Source organism: Physella acuta, unplaced genomic scaffold, assembly GCF_028476545.2.
Source record: "Physella acuta isolate Inbredline_101_S28 unplaced genomic scaffold, ASM2847654v3 ptg000094l, whole genome shotgun sequence".
Taxonomy (NCBI): domain Eukaryota; kingdom Metazoa; phylum Mollusca; class Gastropoda; family Physidae; genus Physella; species Physella acuta.
Window position 1 is genome coordinate 407,843 of NW_026731614.1, and position 12,016 is coordinate 419,858.

The 12,016-nt window shown below is 36.6% G+C and overlaps 1 protein-coding gene across 1 annotated transcript in view; it reads left to right on the plus strand.

The window, feature by feature from the left end:
- Window positions 1-12,016, plus strand: part of LOC131929450 (intermembrane lipid transfer protein VPS13A) — a 120,391-nt gene that overhangs the window by 20,337 nt on the left and 88,038 nt on the right. Inside the window, exons 16-47 of the mRNA XM_059285665.1 lie at window positions 1,328-1,428; window positions 2,105-2,172; window positions 2,810-2,899; window positions 3,207-3,408; window positions 3,629-3,687; window positions 3,864-4,016; window positions 4,563-4,641; window positions 5,434-5,518; window positions 6,265-6,382; window positions 7,035-7,146; window positions 7,231-7,287; window positions 7,372-7,428; window positions 7,658-7,714; window positions 8,079-8,135; window positions 8,220-8,276; window positions 8,361-8,417; window positions 8,502-8,558; window positions 8,647-8,703; window positions 8,788-8,844; window positions 8,929-8,985; window positions 9,070-9,126; window positions 9,356-9,412; window positions 9,501-9,557; window positions 10,076-10,132; window positions 10,217-10,273; window positions 10,358-10,414; window positions 10,499-10,555; window positions 10,644-10,700; window positions 10,785-10,841; window positions 10,925-10,981; window positions 11,048-11,122; window positions 11,534-11,614. Of these exons, the coding sequence (XP_059141648.1) occupies window positions 1,328-1,428; window positions 2,105-2,172; window positions 2,810-2,899; window positions 3,207-3,408; window positions 3,629-3,687; window positions 3,864-4,016; window positions 4,563-4,641; window positions 5,434-5,518; window positions 6,265-6,382; window positions 7,035-7,146; window positions 7,231-7,287; window positions 7,372-7,428; window positions 7,658-7,714; window positions 8,079-8,135; window positions 8,220-8,276; window positions 8,361-8,417; window positions 8,502-8,558; window positions 8,647-8,703; window positions 8,788-8,844; window positions 8,929-8,985; window positions 9,070-9,126; window positions 9,356-9,412; window positions 9,501-9,557; window positions 10,076-10,132; window positions 10,217-10,273; window positions 10,358-10,414; window positions 10,499-10,555; window positions 10,644-10,700; window positions 10,785-10,841; window positions 10,925-10,981; window positions 11,048-11,122; window positions 11,534-11,614 (2,363 nt within the window). The remainder of the gene's footprint in view (window positions 1-1,327; window positions 1,429-2,104; window positions 2,173-2,809; window positions 2,900-3,206; window positions 3,409-3,628; window positions 3,688-3,863; window positions 4,017-4,562; window positions 4,642-5,433; window positions 5,519-6,264; window positions 6,383-7,034; window positions 7,147-7,230; window positions 7,288-7,371; window positions 7,429-7,657; window positions 7,715-8,078; window positions 8,136-8,219; window positions 8,277-8,360; window positions 8,418-8,501; window positions 8,559-8,646; window positions 8,704-8,787; window positions 8,845-8,928; window positions 8,986-9,069; window positions 9,127-9,355; window positions 9,413-9,500; window positions 9,558-10,075; window positions 10,133-10,216; window positions 10,274-10,357; window positions 10,415-10,498; window positions 10,556-10,643; window positions 10,701-10,784; window positions 10,842-10,924; window positions 10,982-11,047; window positions 11,123-11,533; window positions 11,615-12,016) is intronic.

The window sequence follows — 12,016 nt, forward strand, 5'->3', positions numbered from 1 at the left end:
TCAGCTTCTTAAAACTATTATTTTTCAAATGGAAGGAAAAAAATAGTATGTTTTAGACCCCAGTTTCTGTGGGTAGAGGAAGTAGTTGATCTTTTTGTGTGGTTTAGTTTGTGAGGGGTGAGCCCTATAGTCTTTTTATCAATCATTGTGTAGTGATTGAACTAGGGATCATCTATCCTAGCAACTCATTGTTTTAAGCAACATGTTCAACATTCATCTTTGTTTTAGGCAACAAGTGAGGGGTTAGCCCTGCAGTCTTTTTATCAATCATTGTGTAGTGACTGAACTAGGAATCATCTATCCTAACAACTCATTGTTTTAGGCAACATCTTCCCATGCATGTAGAGCATTTACTTTGTTTTAAGCAACATGTTCCATCTATCCTAGCAACTCATTGTTTTAAGCAACATGTTCAACGTTCATCTTTGTTTTAGGCAACAAGTGAGGGGTTAGCCCTATAGTCTTTTTATCAATCATTGTGTAGTGACTGAACTAGGGATCATCTATCCTAACAACTCATTGTTTTAGGCAACATCTTCCCATGCATGTAGAGCATTTACTTTGTTTTAAGCAACATGTTCCATCTATCCTAGCAACTCATTGTTTTAAGCAACATGTTCAACGTTCATCTTTGTTTTAGGCAACAAGTGAGGGGTTAGCCCTATAGTCTTTTTATCAATCATTGTGTAGTAACTGAAATAGGGATCATCTATCCTAGCAACTCATTGTTTTAAGCAACATCTTCCCATTCATCTAAAGCATTTACTTTATTTTAAGCAACATGTTCCATCAATCCTAACAATTTATTGTTTTAAGCAACATCTTCCCATTCATCTAAAGCATTTACTTTGTTTTAAGCAACATGTTCCATCAATCCTAACAACTCATTGTTTTAAGCAACATCTTCCCATTCATCTAAAGCATTTACTTTATTTTAAGCAACATGTTCCATCAATCCTAACAATTTATTGTTTTAAGCAACATCTTCCCATTCATCTAAAGCATTTACTTTGTTTTAAGCAACATCTTCCCATTCATCTAAAGCATTTACTTTGTTTTAAGCAACATGTTCCATCAATCCTAACAACTTATTGTTTTAGGCAACATGTTCCCATTCATCTAAAGCATTTACTTTGTTTTAAGCAACATGTTCCATCAATCCTAACAATTTATTGTTTTAGGCAACATGTTCCCATTCATCTAAAGCATTTACTTTATTTTAAGCAACATTTTCAATGTTTAAATTTGTTTTAGGCAACATGTTCCCATTCATCTAAAGCATTTACTTTATTTTAAGCAACATTTTCAATGTTTAAATTTGTTTTAGGCAACAAGTTCCAAGAAGGGTTCACCCCTGAAGAGAAGAACAAGCTGTACAATGCTATTGGCTATGATGAAAATGCTAAAGACCCAACCTTCCCAATAGAAGTGGGTAGTGTTTTAAACATTTTTACAGTGTGCATTGGGGTTTAGGAAGACAATTTTCTGTGTGTGATGGTGAGGCTTGTCAAATGTCTGACACGTGTTTGAAACAAATGTCTCACTTTTGTGTTGTTTGAACAAATGTCTCACTTTTGTATTGCTTGAACAAATGTCTGACTTTTGTATTGTTTGAACAAATGTCTCACTTTTGTATTGTTTGAACAAATGTCTCACTTTTGTATTGTTTGAACAAATGTCTCACTTTTGTGTTGTTTGAAAAATGTCTCACTTTTGTATTGTTTAAACAAATGTCTCACTTTTGTATTGTTTGAACAAATGTCTGACTTTTGTATTGTTTGAACAAATGTCTGACTTTTGTATTGTTTGAACAAATGTCTCACTTTTGTATTGTTTGAACAAATGTCTGACTTTTGTATTGTTTGAACAAATGTCTCACTTTTGTATTGTTTGAACAAATGTCTCAATTTTGTATTGTTTGAACAAATGTCTGACTTTTGTATTGTTTGAACAAATGTCTGACTTTTGTATTGTTTGAACAAATGTCTCACTTTTGTATTGTTTGAACAAATGTCTCACTTTTGTATTGTTTGAACAAATGTCTCACTTTTGTATTGTTTGAACAAATGTCTCATTTTTGTATTGTTTGACTTTTGTGTTGCAGTATGTGGCAGTGAGACTGGTGACTAAACTGAACAAGCTCTCAGTGTCTCTTGTAGACAACAGACACAAGTAAGTATAAATCAGTGGCGCATTGAGTCATTTCCACTTGCAGGTCAGTTTTTTTATCATTCCTTACCACAGGGTCTTTCTTCTTCTTCTTCGTTCTTAATTATCAGTGTTTGAAGAGGATCGAGATTTATCTGCCAGTGGGTTTGAACTCGAGACTTCGTTAGAATTTATCAACCATGAGCTTTTTGCCGACTCGACCACGCCTCCAACACAATTAAGCGTTACGTGTCAACTGTTTATGCGCCATTGAGGCCATTGACTCCGATTTCAGCCTGCTTTTCTTTTTGGATTTGCTTCCATTGCCTTAGTCCAACCAAGAACAAACTACAAGGCAGCAGTTGTTTAATTTTGGAGTTGTCTCTCCTAGAAGAGTGGCTGTCCCCAGCTAACGAGCCTCATCTGCCCGAGGGTTCGAAATGGAGACTTTTTGGTTTAGCAACCATGAGCTTTACCGACTCGACCACGCCGACCCCTACCACAGGGTCATTGACTGAGTTATTCTGATTTGCTTTAAGTGAGGTTTTTTTAAATACCTCATCACTGGGTCATGGATCTCTCCATGGAAAGATGACCGTTACAATAAGGTTCTTGTCAAGTCAGCAATGTCTATAGCCTTGACTGTCTTGAATCTTCCCAGGAAAGATGACCACCAGGTCCAGTTGATGAAGCTTTCACTGACAGAAATATGTGCAAGTTTTGGCCAGCGCCCCGCTGCTAATGCTGTCAGGTAGGATATTACAGTTTATTGAACAATTTTTTGTTTACTTCACTGGTCTATACAGAAGAGCATGTAGTTTAAAATACTAAGATTTTTTTTATTGGAATTTTAATATAAAAATTAAACATTTTTGATTGTCAAGAAAACAAAAATGTAATCAGTATACCTTAAATATAATACCTTGGCTGAAACAATCTGGTTATAGTTTGTAAATATTAACCAAAAACTATCCTAGAATTTTATATAAAACAGTGAGAATATACAAATATGTTTTATATTTTCTTTAACTTCTTTCCAATTTGTTTTTTTCGACCAGATTGGATGCTAAAGTTGACAAACTGAGGATCACTGGGCTGCCCCGTAAGGAATACATACCACGGATAGTCAGCTCCGTGGGTGTGTCAAAGGAGGAGAATGTCTCCCTGCTGACCATATTGTTTGAGACCAACCCTCTTGATGGCCAGTGTGACTCGAGGGTTAGGGTCCAGTTTAGGCCACTGGAAATTATTTTTGATGCAGTAAGTGTATTTTCTCTCTCTAGGACAGATAAAGGGGAATTTGTTGTTCTTAAAAAGTTACAGGCATCTTATGTACAAATCTGCTCTCTTTATGGAAAAGTATACAAAATCACTTTCTTTCTTGATTTGTTTTATATAGTTCTGAAAGTGTATAAATTCTTGGTTTATCTGACCTACATGGTTTTAACTTTGTTTCTTAGTCAATTTTGTTTTGTTTCAGATAACAGTAAATGCCTTGTCCAGCTTTTTCATGCCACCAGAATCTGTCCGGTTAAAACAGTGAGTTCTTGATTTTGTCAACACATTTTTGTGTACTGGCATGTTTGAAAGGCTAAATTTACTTTCTCTTTTATTTTACTACTGCTGTTTAGTAACATAATGTTACTTTTAACTTTAAAACATAAGCATATAATTTTACATCTAACAAATGATAATGATTAACTTTTGATTTTTAGACTGTCCAATGCAGCCATGTCCAAGTATGATGACATCAAAGCACAGACTTCCGCTGGTGTCATGTACATGGTCAATCAAAGAAAATATGCTGATATTGACATACACTTGATGCCTTCCTATATTATAGTGCCAGAGACTGGGGAAATCAAAAAGTAAGTAAAAGATGTGAAACAAAACTTTAGAAGGTACTAGTGTAGCTGTCGCATGTTGCTACAACCTAGTCTAACACAGAGTGAAGAAACATTTTATAAGGGTTTTATCAACATTTTACCAATCATGTATTTTTAGACTTGTGACCTTGTTTACTATATTTATTTGTTCAAATGTAAACCAAGCAGGTGCTATATTTCTTTAAAAAAATTTTGTAATATAGGATGAAGTGAAATAAATGTGCAGCAAAATATAGTTTTATTTTACAATAGGCCTAATTGGTAGACATAATTTTTTAGAAATGAGTAAATGTATAAAATGAAATTTAAAAAAAAAATTAGGGTAATAAGAAGTGAGCAAAATTATAAAACAATATTATTACATCGTTAATTATAATTTAAAAAGCTACATCATTACAATGATATGGCTAATAAAAAACTAGTTGAATGTTTAAAACAAAATATATAAACATTGATAATAGTAGTTAAAACAGATGAATGTATAAAAAAAAAGAAACAGCATCTAAGATACACTTGCCTTATCCCCAGGGATGTCAACATGATACTTCTTAACCTGGGTCAGTTGAAGGTGACCAGTCAGCCTCATGAAATCACACAGGGCAAACAGGTCTGTTGCTCACTATGATACCCCCCTTCCCCACCCCACCATAGATACTTCTTAACCTGGGTCAGTTGAAGGTGACCAGTCAGCCTCATGAAATCACACAGGGCAAACAGGTCTGTTGCTCACCATCATACCCCTCTTCCCCACCCCACCATAGATACTTCTTAACCAGGGTCAGTTGAAGGTGACCAGTCAGCCTCATGAAATCACACAGTTGCTCACCATCATACCCCTCTTCCCCACCCCACCATAGCTTCTTATACAGCAAATTCTGCTTTCTTTGTTCTATTTAAATGACCACCCCACCATAACTTTTTATACCCAGAATTTAACTTTCTTTGTTGTATTTAAATACATTTTAAACAGCACTGACATTAATGATAGATATGTGGGACTTCTTTACCTTCTTTACCATTTGAGAAACAATAATTTCACAATTGTTTCAAATTTTCTGTTACTTGAAGTTTAGTTTTAAATACTTTTGTACTATGATAGCTTATTTCTTTTAATTAAGCACATTTAAAAACTGGTTTTTGGTTTTGTAAACAAATATTTTTGGACAGTTCTGTTCTAGCAAGCACTCAATGACTAGTGTTTTCTGTAAACAAATATTTTTGGACAGTTCTGTTCTAGCAAGCACTCAATGACTAGTGTTTTCTGTAAACAAATATTTTTGGACAGTTCTATTCTAGCAAGCACTCAATGACTAGTGTTTTCTGTAAACAAATATTTTTGGACAGTTCTATTCTAGCAAGCACTCAATGACTAGAGTTTTCTGTTTATGTCTCGCCACAGATGAGCCCAGAAGAAATGGTGAACTTTGCCTTTGACAAGTTTATTATCAACCTTGACAACCTTCAACTCCTCTTCCTTCAGCCAGGTAATCCAAACATGAATTCATTTAAGCATTGAGGTCAAGGTTGTTAGCTATTCAATCTTGTAGTCATTTGTATGGTTATGGTCATATAAAATGCATTCATTTCTACATGGAGGTCAAGTTAAATGGCAGTTAAAATGCACTTATTGTTACAAAAAGTCAATGTTATGGTAGTTTTCAAAAACATTCCCATTCCTTGTACTGCTTCATAAAGGTCAAAGTTATGGTTAATTTCAAACATTCCCATTCCTTGTACTGTTTCATAAAGGTCAATGTTATGGTTAATTTCAAACATTCCCATTCCTTGTACTGCTTCATAAAGGTCAATTTTATGGTTAATTTCAAACATTGCCATTCCTTGTACTGCTTCATAAAGGTCAATATTATGGTTAATTTCAAACATTCCCATTCCTTGTACTGCTTCATAAAGGTCAATTTTATGGTTAATTTCAAACATTGCCATTCCTTATACTGGTTCATAAAGTTCAATGTTATGGCAATTTTCAAACATTCCCATTCCTTGTACTGCTTCATAAAGGTCAATGTTATGGCAATTTTCAAACATTCCCATTCCTTGTACTGCTTCATAAAGGTCAATGTTATGGTTAATTTCAAACATTGCCGTTCCTTATACTGGTTCATAAAGTTCAATGTTAAATTTCAAACATTCCCATTCCTTGTACTGCTTCATAAAGGTCAATGTTATGGTAAATATCGCACAATCCCAATCCTTGTATCTGTTTGTCCAGGTGATGTCTGGCATGATGAGTCCGTGGCACCACATTCACCCATGTACATCCTCCGACCCCTCTCTCTGCGCCTGCTGCTGGAGAAATGTATCTTTGACAACGATGCCAATCTTCCAAAGTAAGTTACTTCTGATCACACTTGTAAGTTACTACTGGATTATCCATGCTGAGTGTGTATGTCAAGGTTAGAAAAAAAATTATGTAATTTTCAAATTTCACTGATGTATTCTGGTTAGTTAATATATACTAGGGTCAGTTGTACACCCCTCTGATAATTTTAGGTCAAGGTAACCCATAGTATTAAAAGCCATTACTTTGGGGAATAATTGTAACTTACGCCTATTACTTTTTTGTATCTTGGCAGTTGATTGTACAGTTTTCTGATGTTGGTGTCAAAACTATAGCCTGAATGCTATTTTCTAGAACAGATAATTACTAGAATAGATTATTGTTAGAATGGGATTTGTCTGAATTGGTGCATAGTTAAAAAGAGGCAATCATCCTTGACCCTGATAATTTTTGACACTGAATGAAACAAAGTAACCAGAATATAAAAATTATAAATGTATCTAATCTAATGATGCACTACAGTAGTTTTTTGACACTGAATCAAACAAAGTAACCAGAATATAAAAATTATAAATATCTAATCTAATGATCACTACAGTAGTTTTTTGACACTGAATCAAAGTAACCAGAATATAAAAATTATAAATGTATCTAATCTAATGATGCACTACAGTTTGATGCTGTGAATTCTTTCCTTCCAGGATCCGCATTAGTGCTGAACTCCCCTTATTGTCTGTGTATATGTCTGACACCAAACTCTTGGCCATCATGAAACTAGCCAGCAGTATTCCATTACCAGAGTCTGGGTCTGAGGTATTTTTTCTAGCATTTCATTCTTTTTTCTTTTAGTCTGTCCGTCTGTCTTTATGTATGTCTGTGTATATGTCTGACACCAAGCTCTTGGCCATCATGAAACTAGCCAGCAGTATTCCATTACCAGAGTCTGGGTCTGAGGTATTTTTTCTAGCATTTCATTCTTTTTTCTTTTAGTCTGTCCGTCTGTCTTTATGTATGTCTGTGTATATGTCTGACACCAAGCTCTTGGCCATCATGAAACTAGCCAGCAGTATTCCATTACCAGAGTCTGGGTCTGAGGTATTTTTTCTAGCATTTCATTCTTTTTTCTTTTAGTCTGTCTGGCCGTCTGTCTTTATGTATGTCTGTGTATATGTCTGACACCAAACTCTTGGCCATCATGAAACTAGCCAGCAGTATTCCATTACCAGAGTCTGGGTCTGAGGTATTTTTTCTAGCATTTCATTCTTTTTTCTTTTAGTCTGTCCGTCTGTCTTTATGTATGTCTGTGTATATGTCTGACACCAAGCTCTTGGCCATCATGAAACTAGCCAGCAGTATTCCATTACCAGAGTCTGGGTCTGAGGTATTTTTTCTAGCATTTCATTCTTTTTTCTTTTAGTCTGTCCGTCTGTCTTTATGTATGTCTGTGTATATGTCGGACACCAAGCTCTTGGCCATCATGAAACTAGCCAGCAGTATTCCATTACCAGAGTCTGGGTCTGAGGTATTCTTTCTAGTATTTCATTCTTTTTTCTTTTAGTCTGTCCGTCTGTCTTTATGTATGTCTGTGTATATGACCAAACTTTTGGCCATCATGAAACTAGCCAGCAGTATTCCATTACCAGAGTCTGGGTCTGAGGTATTTTTTCTAGCATTTCATTCTTTTTTCTTTTAGTCTGTCTGCCCGTCTGTCTTTATGTATGTCTGTGTATATGTCTGACACTAAGCTCTTGGCCATCATGAAACTAGCCAGCAGTATTCCATTACCAGAGTCTGGGTCTGAGGTATTTTTTCTAGCATTTTATTCTTTTTTCTTTTAGTCTGTCCGTCTGTCTTTATGTATGTCTGTGTATATGTCTGACACTAAGCTCTTGGCCATCATGAAACTAGCCAGCAGTATTCCATTACCAGAGTCTGGGTCTGAGGTATTTTTTCTAGCATTTCATTCTTTTTTCTTTTAGTCTGTCCGTCTGTCTTTATGTATGTCTGTGTATATGTCTGACACCAAGCTCTTGGCCATCATGAAACTAGCCAGCAGTATTCCATTACCAGAGTCTGGGTCTGAGGTATTTTTTCTAGCATTTCATTCTTTTTTCTTTTAGTCTGTCCGTCTGTCTTTATGTATGTCTGTGTATATGTCTGACACCAAGCTCTTGGCCATCATGAAACTAGCCAGCAGTATTCCATTACCAGAGTCTGGGTCTGAGGTATTTTTTCTAGCATTTCATTCTTTTTTCTTTTAGTCTGTCTGCCTGTCTGTCTTTATGTATGTCTGTGTATATGTCTGACACTAAGCTCTTGGCCATCATGAAACTAGCCAGCAGTATTCCATTACCAGAGTCTGGGTCTGAGGTATTTTTTCTAGCATTTTATTCTTTTTTCTTTTAGTCTGTCCGTCTGTCTTTATGTATGTCTGTGTATATGTCTGACACTAAGCTCTTGGCCATCATGAAACTAGCCAGCAGTATTCCATTACCAGAGTCTGGGTCTGAGGTATTTTTTCTAGCATTTCATTCTTTTTTCTTTTAGTCTGTCCGTCTGTCTTTATGTATGTCTGTGTATATGTCTGACACCAAGCTCTTGGCCATCATGAAACTAGCCAGCAGTATTCCATTACCAGAGTCTGGGTCTGAGGTATTTTTTCTAGCATTTCATTCTTTTTTCTTTTAGTCTGTCCGTCTGTCTTTATGTATGTCTGTGTATATGTCTGACACCAAGCTCTTGGCCATCATGAAACTAGCCAGCAGTATTCCATTACCAGAGTCTGGGTCTGAGGTATTTTTTCTAGCATTTCATTCTTTTTTCTTTTAGTCTGTCTGGCCGTCTGTCTTTATGTATGTCTGTGTATATGTCTGACACCAAACTCTTGGCCATCATGAAACTAGCCAGCAGTATTCCATTACCAGAGTCTGGGTCTGAGGTATTTTTTCTAGCATTTCATTCTTTTTTCTTTTAGTCTGTCCGTCTGTCTTTATGTATGTCTGTGTATATGTCTGACTCTAAGCTCTTGGCCATCATGAAACTAGCCAGCAGTATTCCATTACCAGAGTCTGGGTCTGAGGTATTTTTTCTAGCATTTCATTCTTTTTTCTTTTAGTCTGTCTGCCTGTCTGTCTTTATGTATGTCTGTGTATATGTCTGACACCAAGCTCTTGGCCATCATGAAACTAGCCAGCAGTATTCCATTACCAGAGTCTGGGTCTGAGGTATTTTTTCTAGCATTTCATTCTTTTTTCTTTTAGTCTGTCCGTCTGTCTTTATGTATGTCTGTGTATATGTCGGACACCAAGCTCTTGGCCATCATGAAACTAGCCAGCAGTATTCCATTACCAGAGTCTGGGTCTGAGGTATTTTTTCTAGCATTTCATTCTTTTTTCTTTTAGTCTGTCCGTCTGTCTTTATGTATGTCTGTGTATATGTCGGACACCAAGCTCTTGGCCATCATGAAACTAGCCAGCAGTATTCCATTACCAGAGTCTGGGTCTGAGGTATTCTTTCTAGTATTTCATTCTTTTTTCTTTTAGTCTGTCCGTCTGTCTTTATGTATGTCTGTGTATATGTCTGACACCAAACTTTTGGCCATCATGAAACTAGCCAGCAGTAGGGCCTATTCCATTACCAGAGTCTGGGTCTGAGGTATTTTTTCTAGCATTTCATTCTTTTTTCTTTTAGTCTGTCTGCCCGTCTGTCTTTATGTATGTCTGTGTATATGTCTGACACTAAGCTCTTGGCCATCATGAAACTAGCCAGCAGTATTCCATTACCAGAGTCTGGGTCTGAGGTATTTTTTCTAGCATTTTATTCTTTTTTCTTTTAGTCTGTCCGTCTGTCTTTATGTATGTCTGTGTATATGTCTGACACTAAGCTCTTGGCCATCATGAAACTAGCCAGCAGTATTCCATTACCAGAGTCTGGGTCTGAGGTATTTTTTCTAGCATTTCATTCTTTTTTCTTTTAGTCTGTCCGTCTGTCTTTATGTATGTCTGTGTATATGTCTGACACCAAGCTCTTGGCCATCATGAAACTAGCCAGCAGTATTCCATTACCAGAGTCTGGGTCTGAGGTATTTGTTCTAGCATTTCATTCTTTTTTCTTTTAGTCTGTCCGTCTGTCTTTATGTATGTCTGTGTATATGTCTGACACCAAGCTCTTGGCCATCATGAAACTAGCCAGCAGTATTCCATTACCAGAGTCTGGGTCTGAGGTATTTTTTCTAGCATTTCATTCTTTTTTCTTTTAGTCTGTCTGCCTGTCTGTCTTTATGTATGTCTGTGTATATGTCTGACACTAAGCTCTTGGCCATCATGAAACTAGCCAGCAGTATTCCATTACCAGAGTCTGGGTCTGAGGTATTTTTTCTAGCATTTTATTCTTTTTTCTTTTAGTCTGTCCGTCTGTCTTTATGTATGTCTGTGTATATGTCTGACACTAAGCTCTTGGCCATCATGAAACTAGCCAGCAGTATTCCATTACCAGAGTCTGGGTCTGAGGTATTTTTTCTAGCATTTCATTCTTTTTTCTTTTAGTCTGTCCGTCTGTCTTTATGTATGTCTGTGTATATGTCTGACACTAGCTCTTGGCCATCATGAAACTAGCCAGCAGTATTCCATTACCAGAGTCTGGGTCTGAGGTATTTTTTCTAGCATTTCATTCTTTTTTCTTTTAGTCTGTCCGTCTGTCTTTATGTATGTCTGTGTATATGTCTGACACCAAGCTCTTGGCCATCATGAAACTAGCCAGCAGTATTCCATTACCAGAGTCTGGGTCTGAGGTATTCTTTCTAGCATTTCATTCTTTTTTCTTTTAGTCTGTCTGGCCGTCTGTCTTTATGTATGTCTGTGTGTCAGACTACAAATGTATGGTCTCAAAAACCAATTGATTAATTTATAAGAATTGAGAGAAGTATAGATATCAGTTAAAAAGTGTAATCTCTCTTAGAGATAGATTGGTGATTCCCAGTGTGAAAAAATAAACTATTTGGTGAATATCAATTAGGGATTAAAAAAATGACAGATGGACATACACTAAGTCTTAGTAAAGTTCCTCTTTAGACCTAGCAATCCATTGGGCTGATGCATTCAATTTCATATGTTTCTTTACTTCAGCGAATGAATATATATATGCTTCCACTAGTAGGATTATTTATCAGGTGTTTAGTGCCATGTTTTTTTTTTCTCTCCAGGTGAAATCGACTGTTCCTGCTGATGATGCTGTGGTTGTTGACTCACCTTACGACATGGACCTCAGTGTCTCCTCCATGAGAGTAAGTTGCCTAGCTGGTCACTCACTGGTCATCTTACAGCCAATGGCTGTACCTGGCTGGTCATTGACTGGTCATCTTAGAGCCAATGGCTGTAACTGGCTGGTCATTGACTGGTCATCACACAGCCAATGGCTATAACTGGCTGGTCACTAACTGGTCATCTTACAGCCAATGGCTGTACCTGAATGGTCACTAACTGGTCATCTTTGAGCCAATGGCTGTAACTGGCTGGTCATTGACTGGTCATTTTACAGCCAATGGCTGTACCTGAATGGTCACTAACTGGTCATCTTAGAGCCAATGGCTGTACCTGAATGGTCACTAACTGGTCATCTTACAGCCAATGGCTGTACCTGAATGGTCACTCACTGGTCATCTTAGAGCCAATGGCTGTACCTGGCT